At 33.5% G+C, this 24,190-nt stretch overlaps 2 protein-coding genes across 4 annotated transcripts; one reads left to right on the forward strand and one right to left on the reverse strand.

The window, feature by feature from the left end:
• Positions 1–1,109: 1,109 nt before the first annotated feature.
• Positions 1,110–5,490, forward strand: LOC132306677 (uncharacterized). Of its 3 annotated transcripts, none has more exons than XM_059804176.1 (4): positions 1,110–1,530; positions 4,156–4,284; positions 4,701–4,841; positions 5,040–5,490. In XM_059804176.1, exons 1-4 carry the CDS (start codon positions 1,230–1,232, stop codon positions 5,057–5,059), a joined length of 591 nt encoding a protein of 196 aa, XP_059660159.1. In that variant the 5' UTR covers positions 1,110–1,229; the 3' UTR covers positions 5,060–5,490. The 3 variants fall into 3 exon arrangements, with proteins under 3 accessions (XP_059660159.1, XP_059660161.1, XP_059660162.1); XM_059804178.1 differs by having other exon boundaries at positions 4,701–4,826; XM_059804179.1 differs by having other exon boundaries at positions 4,156–4,251.
• Positions 5,491–6,059: 569 nt separating this feature from the next.
• LOC132306678 (uncharacterized) lies at positions 6,060–14,243 on the reverse strand. The gene is made up of 5 exons (XM_059804180.1): positions 13,824–14,243; positions 10,813–12,072; positions 7,809–7,958; positions 7,536–7,716; positions 6,060–6,465 (listed from the first exon to the last, which is right to left on the reverse strand). Exons 1-5 carry the CDS (start codon positions 14,049–14,051, stop codon positions 6,284–6,286), a joined length of 2,001 nt encoding a protein of 666 aa, XP_059660163.1. The 5' UTR covers positions 14,052–14,243; the 3' UTR covers positions 6,060–6,283.
• Positions 14,244–24,190: the final 9,947 nt, after the last annotated feature.

The following is a 24,190-nucleotide window of genomic DNA, read 5'->3' on the forward strand; positions in this document are numbered from 1 at the left end:
TCCGACGAGAGTGGTATCAATTCGATGCATCCAAATTCCCCACCCGATTCAATGTGTCCAATGGAACCACTCTCGGTTTAGACCTCAGACTCAATCAAGTGATGAAATTAGTTTCAGAGCCATTCACAAACTCAAGAAATAAACTTGTAAATGTATCTAAAACCATCAATAGTCGCTGCCGAAGCCTAAAATCACCATTGATCACCATCGTCGACCAAATGACAGTGAACAAAGAAAGTCATCACCGAAATCTTCTATTCTCTTTTGTCATCGTCAGAATTTCTGGTCATCATCATCGACCACGAAGTATCCGTCGTTGGTATCTCATTCCCTCATTGATAGCGCACACTTGAATTTGGTCCTCTCTGAAAGCGGTTGTAACACCATTAAAGGTTCAAGTGCGTAAAACACCCCTAAAGAGTATGCTTTGTTTGCTGTGCACATGCTTGGTTTGCTGTGCATAGCGTGCTGTGCATATCGCGCTCTTCACGTGTAAAAACACTTTTAAAATTTTAATTCGGTGTAAATAGATCCTTCCCATAAATTTAAACTCAAAATTAATTAAAATACCTTTACTAAATTATTTTATAAAATATATAAAAATAAATAATATTGTAAAATGACCTAAAAGAACACTATTCGAAGATGTCCTCTAATTCAAAAAAATCTCTAAAGTTTGAATCTAATACAAATAAATCCCTCTGACAAATTTAAACCCTAAATTAACTAAATTAATTTATTAAATTATTTTATAAAATATATAAAAATAAATAATTTTATAAAATGATTGAAAATGACAAGTATGAAGTGAATAACTGTATAACTTTCAAGAGACCATCCTCGTAACTTATGACTAGAATTATAATCTCTAATTAAATCAATTAATTGAAAGATATGTTAAATAATTTATTTGATTTCTCTTAAATCTTAGAAAGTAGAAACTGTCTGGTTATTATTTATTAGTACTACAGTATTAGCTTTAGCTTGTGGAACCTGACCGGATCCAATTAAAAAATACAATCGGGCTAAACCTTTACCGATCCAAGTACAACCCGTAACCCACCTCCACCTGGTTTTTGGACAACTATAGGAACTTTTCTTCAGAATTGAGATTCTTCCAGAAATCGTTGGAACTTAGAAGAACAGACAGAGAGTGCGTTTAGTGTGTACTATATAGAAATATATATATATAGAGAGAGAGAGAGAGTGAGGTAGAGAGAGAAAGAGATATGTCAGGAGAGGGAAGGAGAACGATCAGGCTCTACTGCCCATTTCTCTCAAAGTCGGTGCCATTCGTGGCTTGGGAAGAGCAGAGACTCGACCTTGGTTCCATAGCCCGGACCTTTGGTGTGGACCCTTGGACGTTGAAGCTCAACGGCCACTTCGTGAGCAGGGGGGTCGATCTCGTCGCCTCATCGGTCACTTGGAAATCGCTTCTCTCCTTCTTCTCTGCTCGAGGTCTGTCCACCGGAACCGCCGACGCCGACGCCCTCATCGTCGACGGCAAGCCCTCCAAGCTCCGAACCAAGCGTGAGTAATAAGCCCTAGCTCTTACCCTTTTTCAATGTCTTTAACGTGTTTTTGCTTCTTTATCTTGCTGAGTTTAGTCTTGATTCTTGAAATTTGTTCAAAAGAGTTCTTGAAATTAGTTCAAAAAGGGTTGAAAATTTTGTTCTAGTGATAGGAAATTCCTCTGTTTGGTTGCTGGGAGAATCTTTGCAAGAAGATGAACAAAGTTTTTTTTTACTCTATTTATCCTGCTGTAAGTAGGAGGATACGGAATGGAATTAAAACTTTGTAATATATCATGTTATATTATTTTTATTTTATTAGTTAATGTGTGTGTATATATATATATTTTGTTTTTTTATTTTTTTTGGGTTCTTTTTTAGTTTGCTGGGTTAGTCTTGAAAATAGTTCAAGATAATTGAATTCGTTGTTTAAGTAATAGGAAATTCCTCTGTTTGGTTGCTGAGAAAATCTCTGCAATAAGATAAACAAAGTTTTTGAATTTCTTTATCCTATTGTAAATAGGAGGAAACAGAATGATTTTGAAATATAAAATTTGATGTGTGAGTGAAATGAGAAGTCTACAATAAGAAGAAAGGGGTAGGAAATTCCTCTGTTTGGTTGCTGAGAAAATCTGCAATAAGATAAACAAAGTTTTTGGATTTCTTTACCCTTTTGTAAATAGGAGGAGACAGAATGAAATTGAAATACAAAATTTGAATTGAGTGTGAAATGAGAAGTCTAGAATAAGAAGAAAGGGTGTTATATAGAATGCTTCCACTTAGTTTGTTAAATCTGCTAGTCTGTACCCACTATTAGGAAACCGGAAAGAGTTGTAGTTGGATTTGGTAATTGATATATTAAACAACAAAGAAAACCTAGAAATAGTATAAAATAATGCAATCCACATAAGATAATCTACTGTTTAAGAGCTTCTCTAGAAGCTCATTTCAAAGTGTAATTGGTTTTCTTCATTGAAGCATGCTTAATGATAATTCTCACAGGGTCATTGCTGTTCGATTGCCTTTAATAACAGAAATTATTATGTTGAAAGTTTGTTGTACAGAGTTAAAATAGTGCCAACTTTATTGCAAAATAAATTCTGTGTTTTTTTTTTTTTTACCTGAAATTCCATGGTCGTTTTCTTATTAAGGAAATTCAGGTCTTGAGATTTAGATTGACTTCAATTCTGATGATCAAGTATATTGATCACTAGTTTGGAGACATTAGACAGGATAAGAAATATAGAAGCACTAATACTTCAATATTCTTGCTAATTTGGAAATTATTTACTTATGAATTGTGTAGTTTAATCAAGGTATTTTTAGTGGGATAATTCACCACTTTAGATTGCTATCGAATGGCACTATTAGCAGGTTTGAGAAGAGTAATCAAGGTAGGATTAAGAAACTTGTTCCTTTCTAAAAAATTATTATTATTAAAAATATATGAAATATAAAACAGAAGAGGTGTAAGAGCAGGAATCAGACTACTGGAGATAAATTGAGGGCCTGTTTGAATGGCCCATTGAATTGAATAGCTCATTCATTAATGTAAAAATTTATAATCTTGAATGGATTTCATTTGAAAAATGATATTTATCTCAGAAAGGAACCTAAAAATTTACCATGTAAGGAGAAATATGATTGAACTCCTTTACTTCAAATTTCTTCATCCAAAATAACAGATTTGCACATTAAAATGCCATGTGAATTGTGAATGGGATCTTCCAAATTCGAGGGACGGTCAATCAGACTCTTAACTGTTGGTTCTAAGATTGCCTTATGCGGATTTTCTTGTTTGATCTTTTAATCTACTTAGGGAATATCTTGCCATTTTATCATTAGTTCCATCATTCCACATCTAACATGGTGCAAAAATCCTAAAAGATCTTTTTTGTTAATTACAAAAAGAAGTTTCCTTGTACTGTTTGCAGGCTAGACCTCTTTTAGAAGACTGAATTTCTTGTAATCTTGATCTTCAAAATAATATTTTAAACATTAGAGATTGTCAGGTATTTTGTCATTGATGTATCTAGTTGCCTTCATATGCCTTAGGTAGCTTAAATTGCACCAAATATGATGTGTCCTACCAAATGTTTATAGTAAATTCTTATAAATTCAGTAAAATTACTAATGTCATATCAAAATAATAAGATTGGGAGATTGTTTAATTTAAGAGTCGTTAAAATTGGAGAAATTGGGAAAATGGCGTGAAGCTTGTGTTATAGAATAAAAAAGAAAAAAAAAAAATTGGTATTAGCATTTAAAAATCAAAAATGATTTTGTGAGAAAAAGCAAGCATGTCAAAAGAAAAGAACAAGAAGAAAAATTGGAGAGAACCTTTTTGCTTTTGCGTCAGAAAGGTAGTTCGTGCAAATGAATGAGAAGAATTACAAAGAAGCACGTCTCATTGTAATGAATCATTGTAATTAGGAAATCCCTGTCATATTCATTAGTTATTTAAACTTGTTCAATTATATGTTAAGTCTCAAATATTTAATGGCAATTTTCAAATGATTCATGACCAGTGAAAAGGGAAGAGAATATTACACAATGATGTATGCAGAACCCCTTTTTAGTTATCTTTTATCAGTGTAAAATTTAAAGACCTTTACCTTCTTTAAAATGAGTTCTGATTCTCCAGGTTTGCATGCTGATGTTGAAAATGGGATCCCGAGTTCGATTGTTCACAAGAATATTAGTATCAATGGGAAGCCACAGCTTGAAGATACTGACTTGCGTAAGAGGAGAAAGTTAAGAGAAAGCCACTCTGGTAATGTTAATTTGGGGTTGTATGTATTAGTTTTGTGCTTTCTGCATGCCATTTGCTTTTACTTCCTGACCTTTATGCCTATTTCCATAATTTATTGAAAGATGGTTGAATGTTATGAAGTATTTGGATTCAGGCATTAGTTAGCACTGGATTGGTTAAACAAGTGCATTAGCACGAACTTGTGATAATTTTGGGTTATATTTAAATAATGAACTAGCATCAGAATTATTTTTTCGGGATGCCATTTTTTGTCAAAGCAGCATGGGTTGTGCATGTTCTTTTTCGTCAAACTTTCTTTGCTCCCTTTTGGCAAACAATAAGATTTGAATGGTTAACCTAGCACTCTTATTTTTTAGATGCAACATCAGCACTTGCGCCACTGCTGCTTAACTAAAATTTTAAACTATTGTTTTCAGGATATGAAGATCAGACCAATCAAACTACAAAATGTGATGGACCCAGGCCATTCAGCTTGAAGAGAAAGCAATGTTTGGAAGATATCAGTCCACTGAAGAGGTTAAGAGAGAATGAGCCTCGCTCAGGTACATTTCCGGAAGGTGCGTAGACAAAAATGCAACAAGTGGGGTTCAAACTTGTGTCTGGACTGATCATGGATGTTGGCCTAACAGCAAACTAGGGGTGTCCGATGTTCCTCCTTGGGGACGCTCATCAACTGTTTTTTGTTTCCATAACTTTTGAACAACTCTTCTTACGAAAGTTGAAGCATCATATTCAAAACAATGCTCATTTTCCAGGTCTTCAAGGGAGAGAGTGACCTATGCTGTACCATTCCAAACACCAAATTTCCATGCAGTTACGCGAGTAAACATTTGAAACGGATGAGAGAAGATGACATGGTTGTCACTGCTGCTAGTAAAAAGGACTAGATGAGACCTCTGTACTTTTCTTTTCTTTGCCTTTGTTCTGTCAATTTCAGATAGAATATGCCAACGCTGTAAATAACCGAAATGTGAATGAGCGTACAGATATGTAAAAGTTTTCTGCAGTCTGTGATGTAATGCTAGATTTAGATGCCAAAGAAAAGAAAAAAGGTGAATCCCAGACTTTGCAGTATTTGAAGCTGTTGAGCTATAATTTTTGGTGCTCCTTGCATGTCGCGTCTAGGAATAACCTTTGTATAATCCAAATTCACGTTTTGGAAGTTCTTTTTCAAAATAATAAGAAATAGTTATTCATTTTGGCTTATAGATTGTATTTATTTTGAATGAGAAAATTACATTTTCTCATGGCTGCTTTTATTCAAACCACTTTGTGGGGCGAACTTAAAAGGAAACACTTTTTTTTTTTCCAAATCCCTACACTTTACGGAAGCCACATGCACTGGGCAAATCCAGGGCTAAACCCGACTATTGGGTATTCTACGAAAATTATTTAATCAGACGTGCACCGGGCAAATCCAAGGCTCAGCCTGACTACTGGGTATTCTACGAAAATTATTTAATCAGATGCTTGAACCTTAGACAACCTGATGTTTCATGAAGCACCAGGGCCGAGAGCTCTCGCCCGTTAGGCCAACACCACGGGGTTTTAAAAGGAAACAGCATAGCAATATACACCACCACCTTGCATTGCAACATACACCAAGACCGTAAGTATTTTAGTTCTTCATCCAAAGTAGTTTTATGAGAAAAATGCCATTTTACTTCTCCAAAACATGCAAAATATGTATAAAGCAGTAAAATCAAGGTCAAACCAGTATGATATCAGGATTAATAAATTTGTCAAACCATATAGCATCACAGCTAAAATATCCCGAGTAAGAAAGTTTCTATCTTGAACTTGCATTAGATATGATGACCAATTGACAGTGATGAAATTCAGCATACGTAATTGATTAGTAACTCAGAAATGATACAACAAATGGATACAAACCAAAAGAATACTGTTTAACAAAAGAAATCTTCTCCAAAATCCCTAAATTTAATTCTTTCAACACATATTGTACAAAGGGCGTGCCTTGTGTGTTTGCTCTGGGGGGTCATCCATAATAATACTGCCAACCAGCAGCAAAGGCTGCCACTAATACGACTTTCAGTATCAATTTAGAACTTATCAAGGATGACGAAGACGATGGTGATGGTGATGGTGTTTGGGGCGGTTCCCGTGGTCTGCGTCTCAATTTGGATAGCAGCAAGGAAAGCAGACCAGTCTTCTTGGCAGCTGCAAGCATAACAATAGAGGAAAGATCAATAGCAGGGTAAGGATGAGTTGATGAAAAAGTACAAGTACAGACGAAACACATATAGGTTTAGATATTTTATGTTGATTTGAGTATACAAATAACTGCATCAACCAAATAATAGAAATGATCAATATTAATTTTATTTTCTTGTTTTTTCCCTCTGTTACTTTGTTCCCCCTGCCTTCTCAGATTATTAGAAATTCAATAAATTGAACGATGACTCTTGTGCAGGAAAAGGGGCACGCTGAAAAGTGGATCCAGCTATATGTGTACTTATCTCCAAAGGCAAGCGGGATGCTCTACATCTATTACAGGACTCTTCGATCTATCCTTGGTGTAGGACTTTGGTTCCCTTGTGTTAAGGAGCTCCACTCTGGTAGGCTTCACTCTTGTTTGTACAAATTCATTCATATTAATTGAAGCTTACTGTTATCAGTTCTTGTCCCACGTCAGCTAGACATGCCACCATATGACCATATCAAGACCTTCAGATAGTTGGTAGGTTCAACAGTGGATGATCAAGAAAGATGCATGCTTAACACAACAACAAAGCCCTATTAGGCATCAGAGACACACTAGTTTCAGTACGTTGCATGCACTATGTTAAGATTAAATGATGAACTTTATTGACATTCTTATGTAGCTGGATATGGGCAAATTTCCACTTATTAAATTCCAACTCGAAACCCCTACCTCTATTAAATTCCAACTTGAAAGATGAGGTTCATTGCAAGTCATCTCAAGTTTGCTTTGAGAAGTTAGAAGTTGAAAAGATTAGAACTAATTTTAGAAAGTGCATATCTGAAGTGACGACTTGGATAAATATAATATTCAAACCGACTCGAATGGACTCTGTTGAACTTGGCAAATTTGCACTTATTGGTCTAGGTATTAGCAGATTGATGCGATGAGAATTGATAGACTATGGCATCTGCATAAAGCTAACAAATAACGGAGGTGCTATGAAAGAGTATCAGCTGACCGTTGCTGAGAATTCTGATGATTCTCAGTGACTAATACTAACCTACTCCAGGAAGTACAAAATTACCTTTGCTTTTCAGAAGTCTTTCTTCCTCACCAACACGTCTTCGTAGTGCATTGAGCAGTGATCCAAGATATAAAGCAAACACTGTGCACGTAATCGTAATGACATTGTAAGGCATACTAAAATCAGGAGTCGTCAAAGGCACGAGTAATACTTCTGTATAAGACAAGACAGGACTTCTTTCCTGCATATAAATACAGACAACGAAAAAAATAAAGAATGGGAATAAATGCAAAACGAAGCACTCTTATGAAAAAAGATGCCAGTTCTTAGTACCTGCAATTTCCGTAACATGGGGGAATTGGTAAAAGAGACATCTTCAAGAAAATGTAAACTTGATTGGAAGTCTGGAAAGCTTATTATGGCTGATGGAATGTCGAATCCCTGGTTAGCATCTGGGGGATATTCATCAATGTGCAAAAAACCCTGCAATAACATTATAAAGTTGTAAATAAGAAGCTTAACAAAAAATAATTGCATTGACGGAATATATAAATTATGACAAAGGTAACGCCCATTGTAAACTCATAACATGGAAGGTCATACCCAAGTGCCACACTCTGCAAATGCTCAACCTTACTGGTATTCATTGAGCTTCATTAGCTAGATATAGGTATACACTATACAACTCAAAATATGGACGACATTAGAGATTGAGGCTAAGGTTTGGCAAGCACTGTATAACTCTTTCAAGTAGATGCACTGTCCCTTTTCATAACAAGTGATTTCTACAAATAGGTTGGGTTTGCATTTTCTTCTTATTATGAACTTTTCAATGAAACTTACCCGGAGGGAAAAAAAAAAAAAAACCTTCAATGAAAGGGTACAGGTCAAGTGTATACAAAATAACTAGATAATGACCTGTCATAATTAACAAGATAATGAAAGGGTAGGTCAAATGCACACAAAATCTTCAATGCATTTATTGCCTTGGCAACCATAGAAATTAATGGAGTGTCCTATTTGCATTCTTGCTAACACGCAACACGTGATTTTATTTTCTTATTGCTCGTTTATACATAGCATTCCCCCAAATATTAGCAATGTGCTTCCCCCTCTTAAGTCTTTGCATTCAACATTATACAATCCATAAATTTCATTATTTATATGCACAATTGACATCCATCTTGTTCTCGCAGCAAAAACCCAACTGTTGTACCCACATACAACACTGCACATTCCAACTTGTACATATAGATGTTATAAATTTATAATCAATACATCAATAATTTCCTTGGTAATGTCTCCTGTTTTAACCACTCATCAATTGCTAGATCCCTCTAACATATTAAATCCTAGAAAAACAAGACCCTATAAAGATTTCCTCTTCTTTTCTGTATAAAAAGATAGCCAGCCTCACCAATTATATTGCCAATGCAAAGTTTACATGTTTTAGGTCCCTTTTGTAATTCCCTTCATCATTGCCGTGCTAATTCTCCATGCTCTTATGTGGCTAATTTAGTCTAACTCCTATGTCAATACACAGTTTTCTGTATTTCATCTATTGAAAAGCATACTACACCTAACAGATCCAATTCCAAACCTCTATTGGAAACCATTTAGCTTTAAACCTGTAACTTGCAATTGCACATATGTCACAATCATCTATAACAGTATAACATGATTTACGTATTTACTTTCTCCATCCTCCTGTCAGGTTTGTAAACATCATTAGCAACTAACTTTAATGAATAATATTTTTCAATGAAAGGCACCAAGGGGACAAAACCCAACACATAGGGAGTACACACAGAAAACAAAACAAACCAACCAAAGCTATAAAACAAAGAATCTGTTTTATATACAAAAATGTGTCAAAGAAGATATCCTCCTCCAAGCCAATACAACAAAGAATACAGTTATATTCAAAAGGTAGATCGCGCACTCGTGCGGCGGGGCCGGGAGGGGATTAGATGCACCACATATCCAGAAATAAAGAAACAAAAACCGTCTACAAAACCAATCACCACTCAAGGCCTTAATTACTCTCATCGTGCAAAGATTTATTGTCCCAGATATAATCTACACAATAGCGTCAGCTGGCTTGCAACTTGGTGAGGCCAACCAGGACTAAACCCAATTTCTGACAAGATTCTAAAGCATCTTTTGAAAACTGGGTCAGTCGGTTGAAAAATACCAATCTGTATCAGAGTCTGGTTGGTCTCAAGCTAAAGCATAGCAAACCTGAAATTGCCAACCAAAGCCAAATCCCAATCATTTTTTATAACATTGTCCTGTGATTGGCTGTCTTGTAGAAATGTTTGAGAAACTTATAATTTATGGGATTCATTTGTTTATTTTAGTAGTAGAATTCTTATTTTGAGAGGATTGTGTAAGAAGATAGTTCATCAGATTTATTTGTTTGTATTAGTGATGAATTATTATTTTAGGAGTTTTTTCAGTTACTTTCTAATTATGAGGTAAATAATTCTTGATTTTTTGTCAATCTGAACTTATCCCAATATGATCAGCAACCCAAACTTTCCAACTGGAGCTAAAAGATTTGAGTGCAAAATGGACTAAAGGTGGGAAATTCATGTCAAAGGTTAAATTTGATTGGGCTTGCATTGAAGATTTTATTCCTTGTAATGAGCCTAGGCTAACCTCTCAATCAGCCCAACCACCCAAGTTGCATCTCTCAATCTGCCCAACCACCAAAGCTGCATCTCTCAATCCACCCAACCGCCCAAATTGCATCCTTAAGTGCCCAGCACTTCGTTCCTTTAAAAAAAAAAAAAGCTTCCCACCTACTTCCTTCTTTCAAGAACCAATATCAAATCTAAATTAATTGGAATACCTGTAGCAGGATAATGTAAATGGATATTGACGTTGCAAAAAGATCAGTACTTTTTAAAATATAATTTTAAACCTTCAAACTCAATTATTTTCCTTAACCCTGAAGCTTAGTTCAGACAGACTGGGGATACAAATACCGCGTAGGAGTAGGGCACATTTCATCTTTCTTTGTTCTTTTCTCCTTTTCCCCTTCCTAGCTGTCATTTAGACATGCATAGCTTTTATTATTTATATGTCGCTTGCATGAATATGATATACATATTTAGCAAGATGTGCTCTATCATTGTCTTGGATTCATCGTGATGAAGTGTTGAACTTGATATCTACTGTTCATCCAAACCAGCAGTAATAATTTTTTTCTCCAAGTCATTAAGTCATTTCAGCATTCGCCATGGAGCATTTATTCATGTTTATTGATGAAAATGATACAGTACCAATTTCAAGATGATTCTTACTCTAAATCAATCTAAAAGCTAAAACATACCTTATCAAACTCTAGAGTTAATGCAGCAGACTTCACAGTACAGGGTAATTTCAGGACCATTTCCATTACTCCCGGCGATACCTTGTCTTCAGAAGGTGAAACATGCATCTTTTCCACCACATCTGCCACAGATTGAGGTTGATCATTCACAAACACTTCTAGTGTATGATAATATACCTTCACGTACCAAGGCACAACTTGAAAAACATCAACCCGCAACCGGCACCTCTCCTCATCCATATCATTTTCCCAGAAACCCTCATTATGTTTACTAGGCTTCAAAGAAATGGCTATTGCACCCCTCTCATTTCCACTTCCCATTAAGAACCTACTAGCATGTAAAGGCGCTTGTGGACATGACCAAACTACAGGATATTTCCATGTAAACCCCAAATCAAATGGCTTAAAATCACTGTAATTCTCAATGGAAAACTCATATAAAGTAGATTGACCCTCTTTATGCAAGTTATTCATTTCTTTAATAACCTTGTCTGGGGAAACAGAAAATACAAAACCTGGTTTACCCCAAGAACCTTCAAAGGGGAGAATCTCAGTCTCAGATCTCTCATTTTCCTTCCATAGATGCCTCAGTTCAGATACTAAACTCTTTTCGAGCTGTACATACACGTTACTGGACTTGGCAACAACACATTTTCCACTGACTTCCCTTCCAAAAAGTGAGCTCATAGACCAGCTTGGTTGTAATATTGAACCACTGGAATGTGTCATACCAATTCCCAAAGTATTTGGTTGAAGAACAACTGTAAGGGTTTGTTCAAGAACAATCCCAGAGTTCATTCCCACGGAATAATATTCAGATGAGGTCAAACGCAGCCGCTGAGAATGATAAAATCCTCTGTAGATAGATGGTCTGGCCATTAGGGTAGAAAGACCAGCTTTGTCTCTACAAGGAAGCAACTTCAACCAGGGAGTTAAGTTCTCAGTGCAAACAGCCTCGCGGGGCAATGTACCATACCTCAAATTGCCTGAAAAGGGCCGAAAACCCCAATCAGGAGCAGAATAAGTAGTAGGTGACTCCAGGAAGTTGATTGAAGCACAAAAGAGACCCGAAAGGGTGTGGGTTAGATTTTTCCAAGAAGCATCAACCTGATGTTTGGGGACATCAAAGACAGCCCACAGTTCAACTCCAGGAGGTTTCGCATTGCTGCTTGATATGGGGTCATATCCTCCCCAACGCTCGTAATTCCAACGACCTTGTGTGAAAGACAGTTCCATTTCCCGAACTTGAAATTTGTGGACCTAATCAGTAGCATATGGCTATTAATAATTCTGGACAGCCAAGCAACTAAAAAATGAAGTATCAAACTTGAAATTTTACTCATTTTTTCCCTGAAAAAACTCATGCCAAGTAAAATGAAATGATAATTTCAAATCAGATGAAAACGGAAGAATGTCTCTAGGACTGAGTTACTCAGTGCATAGCCCCCTCTAAGAGACAATAAGTACCTTTACAATTTCTTACCATGGAAGAACCAGAAACATAGCATTTCAATCAAGACATTGAAACCAATAACCATGCTCTAGAAAAATCAAATTTCAAATTGTTTCTAAAGTAACAGACTACCACCAATGGCTGTAGCCTAGTGGTACTTCCTCACCTTCTTCCAAAGTAGAAGGCAGAGGGTTCATGTCCCCTTAGGGGCTATATGGGGGGTGTGAGTGAGTTTCTTACCAAGAAAAAAAAATAAAATAAAATTGTAGCAGACTCACCAGAATCCACTTTAAGACTCCAAAACCAGAATCCACTTTAAGACTCCAAAAGTAACAAAAATAAATAAATAAATAGAAGAAGAAGAAGAAGAAAACAATCAAGAAAAAAATTCACCAGCAGACCGAACGATAAGGGTAACATTAATTGATATATCATAACCCAAAATTGGGCTAATGCATTGAAATACAAGACATATAAGGAACTTCATTGGGTTTCTAAACTAGCATTCAGATTTATCCAGGATATGAAGTTTCCAATATTTTTGAAACAATGTTACCCAAAACAAAATACTATGGATTTTCTAACAATTACCCTACACCTTTCAAGTGGGATTCAGCATTCTTGATGAAAATTTAAGTTAATGACCCATTCGTTCATCAGGCAAGAATTCACCTAGTTCCTTGTAAATCTGACCTTTAAGAAGAGGGTCAAATTTAATAGTTAATGAGCATCACTCAAAAGGTCCATGTCATAAAGGAAATAAAAGGCTCGTGTAGTTTTGGATACCAAGCTTTCATTTTTTTCAACAAAAGGAGTATCCAATACTACCATTCATCTCAGATGACAATGGTCAGTACTGATTATTTAAAAAAATAAATGTATTCTGCCCAGGGTACTTATCAGCTTAAATAATATGTATAGAAGAGTGGGATATTATCCCAAAGGATGTTATAGTCCACCTATGTCAAATGAGGAAGGTGAGAGAGAAGTAAATATTTAAACTTCACATTAACAAATGGAACCAGCCCCTTATAGTTGAAGTTCAATCTCATATTAAAAAGCTCATAAAAACTACTCTTACGTGTTCACAAAATGAACAATTTTTTTCTACAATTTCAAATGTGACCACCTTCTGAGTTCCAACACGAGTATAAGACATAATATTAGCCAGTTTAGAGTTAAGAAGATTACAAAAGTGAGTTGTGAACTGCCCAAATCAGGCATCAATGTAACCATTATCTCTAAACCCTAACCCACCTTCTAAAGTTCTAACAAGAGAATGGAACATTGTATTAGCTAGTCTATCGCTAAGAAAATGAATAATCTAGTTCTGATTCGTGAACTGCCCAAATCAACAAGGGCCATCAATGTCACTGGCACCCAAATCCCTAAACCCTAAGCCCAAATTCCAATACACAAATGCAAAAAATTCAAATGCAGAACCAATACTCAAAGATTCGATAACCCTAATAGACCCCTAAAATATATAGAAAATATCAAACGAGTACAAATAAACAATATTACAAAAAAATGTGTGTGTAGTTGGTGTGTGTATTACCAGCTGATAGATGGCTTTAGGGAAGAGATGGTGATGGCTGCCATAGGTTTCTGTGGGAGGAACTCTGCTTTCGAAGTGAAAATGCGCCAAAACTTTGCGATCGGGCAAGGGCTTCAACAGCAATTCCTCTGAAAACTCTTCTTCTTGTTCTTGTTCTTCTTCTTTCCCTATCGATTCAGAGGCAAAGCAGACCAAAAACAGCAAAAAGATCGATCGAAGAAGAGTCATTGATCGCTTCAGTTCACACGCACACTACAACACCGCCGTTGATATATACATATAATATAAATCTATATAAATATAAATTTATACAAATAATAAATATAGAAGTATCCACCATTGAAGCACCAAAAATGCTCAGAGAGCACATAAAGAGTGAGCGAGTCGATCAAAATTAGAGGGTTTTTGTTTTTTACTGTATTTTTAATTATTATTTTTATAAAAAGAAATAGAGAAGGGGATCGAGGTTGGTTTTAGAATAGTGACTGCATTTTAATTTTTTATTTTTTATTTTTTCCAGTAAATAATCTGTGATTGCAATTTGGTCTTGAAAATGATTTAAACATTTTTCAGATCAAATTTTTTTTGAAATTTTGTTTTAATCTGATCACACTAATAAACCATTCAAGCTTGATTTATACAGTATATTTTTTATTATTATTAATAAGTCTCACTCAAATACTAACATTTGGATCAAGAATCATTATTTATTGGTGTGAGACATGCATGATAGTCAAATCGTGCTGAAATTTTAAAATTTATTTTTAAACGCTGCAAACGACATATTTGGGATACTTTTACGACCAATTATTTTTCAAAAAAAAATAAGATTTAATGTAATTTAAAATATTTTTTTGGCAAAATTAAAAAATATTATAAAATTTTAGATAACAAAAATCTAACCCTTAGTTCCAAGTGATTACATAAATAAAATGAACAAAAATTATAAATTGTATATATGTAATAATATATAATTTTTATTATTTTAGCCATACTTTACCCCTCTATTCATATCCATTTATTTCATAATTCAATTGGTTGGGTTTTTTTTTTTTTTTTTATTGCACCCAACATGTTCAGTATTCTTTTAGTTAATTTTATCTTAACAAATTAAGGAGAGGGGAATTCGAAAGTAAACACACTCGTTCATAGAGTTACACTATTTACTTTATCAATTAAGTTATTGAATAATGCCGATGTGTTGTATGAAATATATATAAAAAAAAAAAAATTGGTATTTATGATTTTTATTTTTTTTAGTGATGATCTAAGAATTGATCAATCAAAATTTTATTTTAAAAATGATCATACATACTTCAATCAAGTTTTTATATTTTCATTTCTTTAATCAAAGTTTTTTTTTCGGAAGATATTTCTTTAATCAAAGTTGATAAAATTAAACCATTGTCTTTGATTGATACAGTACATTTGATCTCTTTTAAATGTATCTTTCATCTAATTTTTTTTCATACTATGATATGACATGTTTGATACTTCTCATTTTTCAATCAAGATAAAGATTCTCAAGACAAACCTTCTCAAATTTTTGATGGGAATAGCTATATATATTGAATAACACGAGTCACAATATCTTTGTACCATTGTTGTATCAATTTGGGACTTATTTTGTTTAATTTTTTAAAAATAATTCTCAAAAAACTCATAAATAAATAAAAAAACTTAAAAATGTAGTTTTTTAAAAGAATATTTTTTTAAAACTGGGGTTTTTAAAAACTATCAATGAAATAAATTTCTGAATTTTCAATTTTTTAAAAAAAAAAAATTATTATTTTAAGAGAACTCGACCAAACATGTTAAGGGTCAAACATTATAAAGGTCTACTTGATTTGTAAATCTAAAAATATTTTTTAAAACCTCATAAAATAAAAAATTGTTTTCAGATAACAATCAAAACAATATTTTTCTAACTGAGTTTTCAGAAAATTGGGCCAAGCAAAATTTCTCTACAGTTTTCAATCTTTTGAAAATAAAAAATTGTTTTCATAGTTATAAACCAAACAGATCTTATTTTTGTAAGAGTTTTTATCCAAACAACACGTTAAGGTAACGTTTGGAAAGCTTTTAGAAAGTTTTTGAAGGACTTTAAAGCCATATAAGTCCATTTGAAGAAAATATGAACATGTTTTTATTCAGAGTATGTTATAACTCATAAGTCTTTTATGGAAAGCTAAATCCTTTAAAAGTTCCGTTTAATATCTGCATATTTTGTCATATGGTTTAAATTGGGATACATTCTTTCTTTTTCGTTTTTTGTTTTTTCTAACTCACCTTTCTATTTATTCAACTTCCCTCTCATTTTGTTGATTTTTTTTCAATATGTACCACCGTCTCTTTTGGCTTTCATGTTGCAATTAATTGATGTGATATCATTCCCATCGTCACTTCCTCTCTTCAACCATCTCTTTCATTTTTCCTCCCCACTCTTTATGGCTATGTTTGGTAGAATAGAAAAAAAATTATAAGATTAGTTAAAAGAAAAGAAAAAAAAAAAAGAAAGAGAGAAGAAGATATAATTAACCACTTATCGTATTTGGTTGATTAATAAAGAAAAAAAAATGATAGTAATCATGTTTAAAAAAATAATAATAATAATAATAAAAATATTATTATGAATTTATTACCATACCATTTTTCATAAATTTTATCTTTTATAAAAGAAGGGCAAATTTAGTACTAATCAAATTTTATTAAAAAAACTAATAATTTCTTTCCTTTCCTTCCATTTTTTTTGAAGACTAACAAAACTAATACATCCTATATAATTTGTTTCCTTCCGAATTCCTCCATTTTCTTTTTCTTTTCTTTTTTTTCCTTTAAAAATTCATACCAAACACAATATTTAATTTCCCTACATTACCTTTCTTTTCTTTTCCTTCTAATACCCTCCAACCAAACTGAACCTTATTTATTTGTTAATAATAATTAAGAATACACACCATCGACATAGCTCTATTGCATCTCCAATGCTAAAATGCTAAATTCGGATGCCAAATATATATTTTGATAGTGCTACAATGTCAAAATACTACATTTTAGCAATTCTGCTTCAATGATTCATTTTATGCAAAATGCTATTTTTTGACATAACCACTATTCTTTTTCAACTACCATTCCCACTATTCATATTTGCATCAGTAATGTTAATATTATGCACATTTCAAGTCAAGTTGTAGACATTAGAAGAAAACTAAAATTAAACTTAATTAAAAAGAATCTAAAATCTAAAATATCTGGTCAAAAAAGGACCAATATATATATATATATATATATATATTGGTCAAATATATATATATATATATTTGACTATATTATTATATAATTTTTTTTCCTTTTCAAAAATTTATATATATTTAATTATATTATTATTAAAAATATATATATATTTAGGGCAAATCATTTCAGCCTCCCAAATCGCCATATATATTTTTAGGGCAAATCATTTCAACCTCCCTAATTGTCTCCATCTCTATTCTCTTTCTCAACTCTGAAATTGTTGCCCCCCCCCCCCCCCCCCCCCCCTTCTCTCTCTGCAACTACAAACTCCAAAATCAACAAGAATCAGAAGTTCAAAACCCATATCTTTCAGTTTCCATCATCCGCTGTTCCAGTTCGGGGTCGTCGTTTGCAAGCTTCAACCGCTGTCTCTCAACTCTCAAGCTTGCCCCCTCTCTCTGTGCAACTGCTAACTCATACGTATGGGTTTCGTTTTAATTTTTTTTCTAAATCAACAAATCAAGGTCTGTAATTCTTGTTTTGCAAACTAAATCCTATTTGGTGAAATTTTTTATGATTTTTTAAAAATATATGTATATATCTATATTATATCTGAACCCATATTGGCATATCATTTCAGATTGTTCAAAAAATCAAAACCCATATCTTTCAGTTTCCATATATATATATATATGTATAGATATCTGAACCCATATCGGCATATCATTTCAGATTGTTCAAACACCCCCCCCCCTCCCCCGCGCGTGAAATAGCAGTAGCTATTTCTTATGCTACAAATGGCATAAATTTTGGCAAAGTTAAAATTTGACAGTCCATATAGCATTGCATCGAAGAATCCATTTTTACCATCTCCTTCTATATTTTAGAAATGGCGGCACATATAGCATTAGATTGGAGATGTTCTCAACCCTACCCCACCAATTTGACTAGAGTTTGTGAGTGTTTAGGAATAGTTTGTATGACGTCACATATGTGAAGAGTTGGAAATTTAGAATAATTGCAAAGTGTTGATAGAGTTGAAAGTTGGGGCATATTTGATTTGCAATTTTGAAATCAATTCTCAATAATTTAGAAAATAAAAAATTATTTTTAAATAATTATTAAAAATAATTTTCTTTAAACAAATATTTTTATAATAGAGTTTTTAGAAAATTAAACCAAGCAAAATTTTAATATAATTTTATAATTTCTGTTTTCAGATTTACAAATCAAACAACTAAATATTTATGTGGAAGTGTTGAAAGAATTCGAAATTTCTGAAATCTTGAGATTTAAATATTAAAAAAAAAAAAAAAAAAAGAATTTTTTAATTGGTACTCACACATATATGTCTCCACTGAGGTTCGAACCATTGACCTCCTTTTAGGAGTAAGGGCCTGATACTGGTAAACATTTAAAATTTTTAGGTATGTATCAAATTAGTTTATATTTTAGAATTGGTAATTGATATGGTAACTCTTTATAGACAAGTTATGAAATTCTCGTCCAACAATGATATAGTAATTGAAGATTATATAAATAAAGGTGAGGCTGAGAGAATATTGCGGAGACAAGAAAAATGTGAAGAATGAAAAAAAAAAAAAGAGAGAGAGAGAGAATTGTAAAAGAGAGATTGTGAGTTTGTAATTTGATATTGGAAAAGATAATTGTTCTTCATCCGTGACGTAGGCAATTTGCAAAATTACACAAATCTTATTTGTTTGTATGTGTGTTTTCATATATATATTTTTGTTGCTATTATTGAGTAAGATTTTTGGGATAATTTTTAACAAAAATATTCATATACAGAGCTCTAGATTGGAGATCGATGATTAATTTTCTAAGCCTCGAGAATGCCTTTATATAGGAGAAATTGTTATTTGATCCCAATCAATTACAAGTTGACAATGCAAATAAAAGGTTAAATAAAACAAACGTAAAATATTTTATTTGCTTGTCAACGGCTTTGGATCAATGTTTCCAAGGACCACGTAATAATGTCGCTATAGGGAGAGCCATTTGTAAGGAAAAAACCAAAACTGATATCTAAAATGTGTTAAGCACCACTTATGCATATCTATATATACTATTTGTTTCAAATTCTTTAATTGAATTAGAAAAAATTTCCCTTTTATTTTTTTTTTATTATATTAACTAAAGCCTTAAGTTTTATGTATAAACTAAATAACAAATATTAATTAATTTATATCTAATAGACACCTAATTATTGTTGAAGAACAAAATTTGTTTTAATTTAATGTTCTTTATAAATAAATATATTAACTAAAAAACTACTAAGACTGTCATCTCTCTTAGAACTCAAACTTCTAATCATTCTTTTCCTCAAAAGGTATATATTTTTTTCTTTGCATATACATGTAATTTTGTTTTTTGGGTTGGTAATCAACTCTGACGATTTTCTCCTTTCATACATAAGTAAATAATACACTTTTATATATATATATATTGCAAGTAAGTGGTAATGACATGAGAAGGGCACTGTCGATTTCTGGGACTTCAAATTGATCAAAGTCATCAGTGCCATTGATTTGTGACCAATTTCAATGCAAAAGCCATGACTTAGAAAAACTTGAAATGAAAATAGAGAAGAGAATAGGACTTGGCACATACCACAATGAGAAACCAACCTTTATATAGACATACCAATCATGCCAATATGTCTGGTTCATCAAGAAAAAAATGCGTTGAACGTGATTAATGTATTCTATTTTTATGGATTTGCATTTTATATGTGAATATGTAGAGGTCATCAATATTTTTTTTTCTTTCTTTTAATTAAATATTGATTAACCAAAAAAAAAATGTCAACAATCATTCATTGTCAACACTTTATTATTATTGTTATTATTATTATTATTATTATTGTTATTTTTTAAATGGCAAAAGAAAATTTGACTTGTATTGTAAGCATGTGGACCATCACCCTAGCATGAGTGAAATATTATGTTGTTGCATAATTTGAAAATGATATATACTTTCTATAATAAGGCTATATCGGTAAAAATAATATAAAAATAATATTTCCCTTCATTTTAACCAAACATAAAACAAGTGGCACTACATTCATTATTTCTAATATTCATTTCATCCAACTAAGCAAAAAAGTGAGAAAGACACATTCCTTTCTCTATGGATGTCCCATTTATCACTTCCTCTCTCTCCCTTCCATTTATTTATTTTATCCCTTCCCTTCCCCCTCTCTCTTTCATTTATTTTTTTATCCCTAACACAAAATTACAATACAGTAATACTAACTTAAACGCATAATAGATACTGTAACTAGTATAAATAATAATAATAATAATAAGTTCGATTATTATTGTGCATGCCCGAGTTTATTGACACGTGATAGAATTAGTTTTACTTTTATTGGTTATTTAAGGGTAGATCGGCACCTACCTTTTGTTAACAAACTTATCACCGACAATTTGCATGCACTTTTAGACCAAACAAATTATCAAATCTACCAAATTGTAAATTTTTTTATTGTATTATTATTATTATTATTATTTTTTAACACCTACCAAATTGCATTGAGTTTCTCGAGATTTCACCTTCAAACTTCAATGACAATTTCTCTATTTAATTTTTTTTATATCTATTTATTCTTGGGGAACTCCAACTTTCATTTTCAAATAAGAAAATTGAGAAATAGGATATGAATCATTAATTGTGTTTTAACGAACATGTCAGACGATGTTAGAATCTAATTTTGTTCAAACCTTTATAAAGTATGTGAATGTAAGTGTCAGCTAAGAAAAAAATATATATATATTTTATTAATGTGGGTAATATATAAAACAATCGGTTATACACACAGAGCGTCAAACACCTTGATCTGGGGCTCTCCACATGGAATGAGGGGCCTATATATTTTATTAATGTGGGTAATATATAAAACAATCGGTTATACACACAGAGCGTCAAACACCTTGATCTGGGGCTCTCCACATGGAATGAGGGGCCTCGATCTTTATTACTCTTAAATTAAAATCATAAAGAAAATTTGGTCAACTTCCCCTCAGCTTTAGTTGACTTAACTTTCATCACCCCCACACTTTAGTCTAATTAACATTAGCTAAAATAAAATGGCAAAAATACCCTCATACACAACAAATAATAAAATTATCCTCAATGTTCTCTCTAATATATATTTTTTAAAGACTCAAAACCCAAATTAACATACAAAAGTCTCATCACAATCTCTGTATAAAACACATATCTATTACACGTACACAATAGGATTCCCTAACCCAAATCAAACATTGAAATTCACACATAAACCACAACACCACCACCAAACCAACACTGAAAACTCACAAATCACATTTTCTACACACGCGCGCGCACGCACGCACGCGCACGCACACGGAATAGTGTTTAATTGCTCCCTGATGAGCAGGGAGCAAGATATTCATTTTTCCTCATAACTTCCCCTAAGGTTAGGCCTAATTACAGGCGGTACCCCTAACGTTTCAAATATTACACCAAACTCCCTTCAGGTTAGCTCCGTCATAACAATCTGCCCTTCCCGTTAGTAGTCAACGCCGTCTTTTGATGATGTCAGCCTCTTCTCAGTGTGAAATACCACATTTATCCTTAAAAAGGTTGCAAAGACATTTACATTCTCACTTTTGATTTAAAATTCTTTAATACCCTCAATATAAAGACCAAAAGACCTACTATGTCTATATATATATCAACATACTATATCATCTCCTCTCTCCTCTATTTGAGTCTCTATGAACCACTATGTTTATATTTAGGATTTCTCTCTAAAATTCTATATACAAGATCGATCTCTCTAATACCATATCAATGAATTTCAAGAAAACCATATTAAACATTTTTTTTTTTTTTTTTTTGGTAATTACCATATTAAACATCTTGTCAAAGGGAAGGCTATAAATAGGAGTTTCTGATATAAAAAAATAGAAAACAAATTGACCCAATTTGGGTCTCTACTTGGGTCACTGAAGACGGGGAAGATTTCTCACAGTAGTCAATGCAGATGATGGGGACGCGGCGAGGAAAGACGGAGAGGAATTTCCAAGTCGTCATGATAGCCGACGAAGGGTATGAAGGCACGGTAGGCCCAGAGGATGCAGTCGTCGTTGTTGGGGTAGGCGGTGGCGATCTCGGCGGTGATGAGGGCTTTCGGGTGCGGACCAGGTGAAAGGGAAGAAGAGGAAACTGAGGATGGCGAAGAGAGGTCCAGCGGCTTAGACCACATGTTCTTCGCCAGAGAGGTGGGAAAGAGAGAGAAAGAGAGACAAGTGACATGAGAGATCCAGTGGTCCGGTTTGCTTCCTAATTTTTTTTTTTGTGCTTTGTTCTCGAAACCCCAGTCCTTGCTTGTTTCATAGCATTTGGCAAAGTTAAACACTCGATCCTATTGTGATGGAGTGACGATCTCCATTCACCCTCCTGGCTCCCGCATTTCTATCGAACCAAAGGTGCAACATTAGCACAAGCTTCCGATTCGCTTCTCCCATTGTAAAGTGTTTTGGGCTTTGCTTGCTTCTTGTTTTTTATCCATATGTCTTCCTTCCAAAACTACTTTACCTATGGGATTGTTCAGCTCATTTTGGCCAATTGAACCCACATGCATCCAGAAGATCCAAAAAAAAAAAAAAAAATCTAAGCTCAAGGGTACAAATGGTCATTTGTTAAAATAATTTGATAATATTTTATATTAATATAATAATAAAAGGAATATTAGTACTTTCACATGAATTTCTACCGGAATCTAACGCCGGCCACATTGAAGGGAGGTCGGTGTAGTATTTGAAACGTTAGGGGTACCGCCTGTAATTACACCTAACCTGAAGGGAGGTAAGTAAAATTATCACTTCTTTTAATTAGCCATTAATTATGAAATTACTATATTGAATATTTTTTTAAAAAAAAATAAAATAATTTTTTTAATCTGATTAAACTTTAACTATGCCCTTTTCCACCACTGTCGGTCCGTCACCACCACCCACCTCCTCCCCTACTGCCACGACCACCTCCCCCAACCACACCATAACACTGCCACCTCCATCACCATCATACTGCCACCCACCACCACCACATACACCAATAATTATAAGGATGCCAATTAATTTGTAGATTTGGTAATTCTTAGTCAAAAGTAGCCATCAAATCTGTCTGGGTGGATTTGGTGTGGTGTGGTGTGGGTGGTGGAGGTGGTGTGGTGGGGGAGGTGGTGGTGGGGTAGAGGTGATAGTGACGGTGGTGTGATGGCAGTTCAGGATTAAATATATTTTTTTTCTTTAAGAATGTATCTAATATAGTCATTTCATAATTAATGGTTAATTAAAATAATATTAATTTCTTAAAATAATTATTCTTCCCAGTAGCTGTTGGATTAGATCCTAAGGTTATAAGTAAAGGCTATGAGTATATCGCTTCCTGCTCAGTAGGCAGCAATTGAACATTACTGTATGTACGTAAATGTGTGTGTGTGTGTGTGTATATATATATATATAAACCCAAATCAAACACGATCTCTCATCCAAATCTAACATTGATGGTATATTTGTAATTATATAATGGGAGGTTTGTTTATTTAACGGTGGATTAGTCTGAGAGACTAAAATCCTCTGCTGTAAACGAGTCGTGCTGTATCCATGCTGTAGTAAAAAAAGGAAATGTTTTTAAATTGATAACTGTAGAGTCCAACGGAAAAAGGTACGACGTCAAAAAAATAAAATAGAAAGTAAAAAAGAAAAAGGAAAATAAAATATCCTTTCTGCCGCTTCCCTTACCAAAAAAAAAAAAAAAAAAAAAGAACAGAAAAAAAGAAAACAAACTTCAGCACCTCCCTCCCTCGTCACCGTCCCGTACACCATCTCCCTCTCTCGTCACGGTGTACCTCAAAATAACATAATAGGTACTGGGTTGTTCAGGTATTACCTCGTCGTTGTCTCGCAGCTGTATTTTCAGGTACTCACCTTTTATCTCTCTCTTTCCCTCTTCATAAACCCTAACTCTCTCTCTCTCTTAGAATTACACTAATTTCTGCACAGTATATCATAATATCTACTAGTGAGAATGGAATCTTCTTCTCCATCAATTTCCATACTAAATGCATTTATGTTTGCAAT

This window comes from Cornus florida, unplaced genomic scaffold (genome assembly GCF_030987335.1).
Source record: "Cornus florida cultivar Cherokee Brave unplaced genomic scaffold, ASM3098733v1 CherokeeBrave_3.0.0_Hap2_Chr05, whole genome shotgun sequence".
In the NCBI taxonomy this organism is placed as follows: Eukaryota; Viridiplantae; Streptophyta; class Magnoliopsida; order Cornales; family Cornaceae; genus Cornus; species Cornus florida.

Coding starts and splice junctions, on each gene's coding strand:
- LOC132306677 (XM_059804176.1), top strand. CDS start 1,230: ATGTCAGGAGAGGGAAGGAGAACGATCAGGCTCTACTGCCCATTTCTC. Junction 4,285..4,700: donor GTTAAGAGAAAGCCACTCTG/GTAATGTTAATT, acceptor TATTGTTTTCAG/GATATGAAGATCAGACCAAT. Junction 4,842..5,039: donor CTCAGGTACATTTCCGGAAG/GTGCGTAGACAA, acceptor CTCATTTTCCAG/GTCTTCAAGGGAGAGAGTGA.
- LOC132306678 (XM_059804180.1), bottom strand. CDS start 14,051: ATGACTCTTCTTCGATCGATCTTTTTGCTGTTTTTGGTCTGCTTTGCC. Junction 7,959..10,812: donor TAACTCTAGAGTTTGATAAG/GTATGTTTTAGC, acceptor ATGTTATTGCAG/GGTTTTTTGCACATTGATGA. Junction 7,717..7,808: donor CCATGTTACGGAAATTGCAG/GTACTAAGAACT, acceptor ATTTATATGCAG/GAAAGAAGTCCTGTCTTGTC.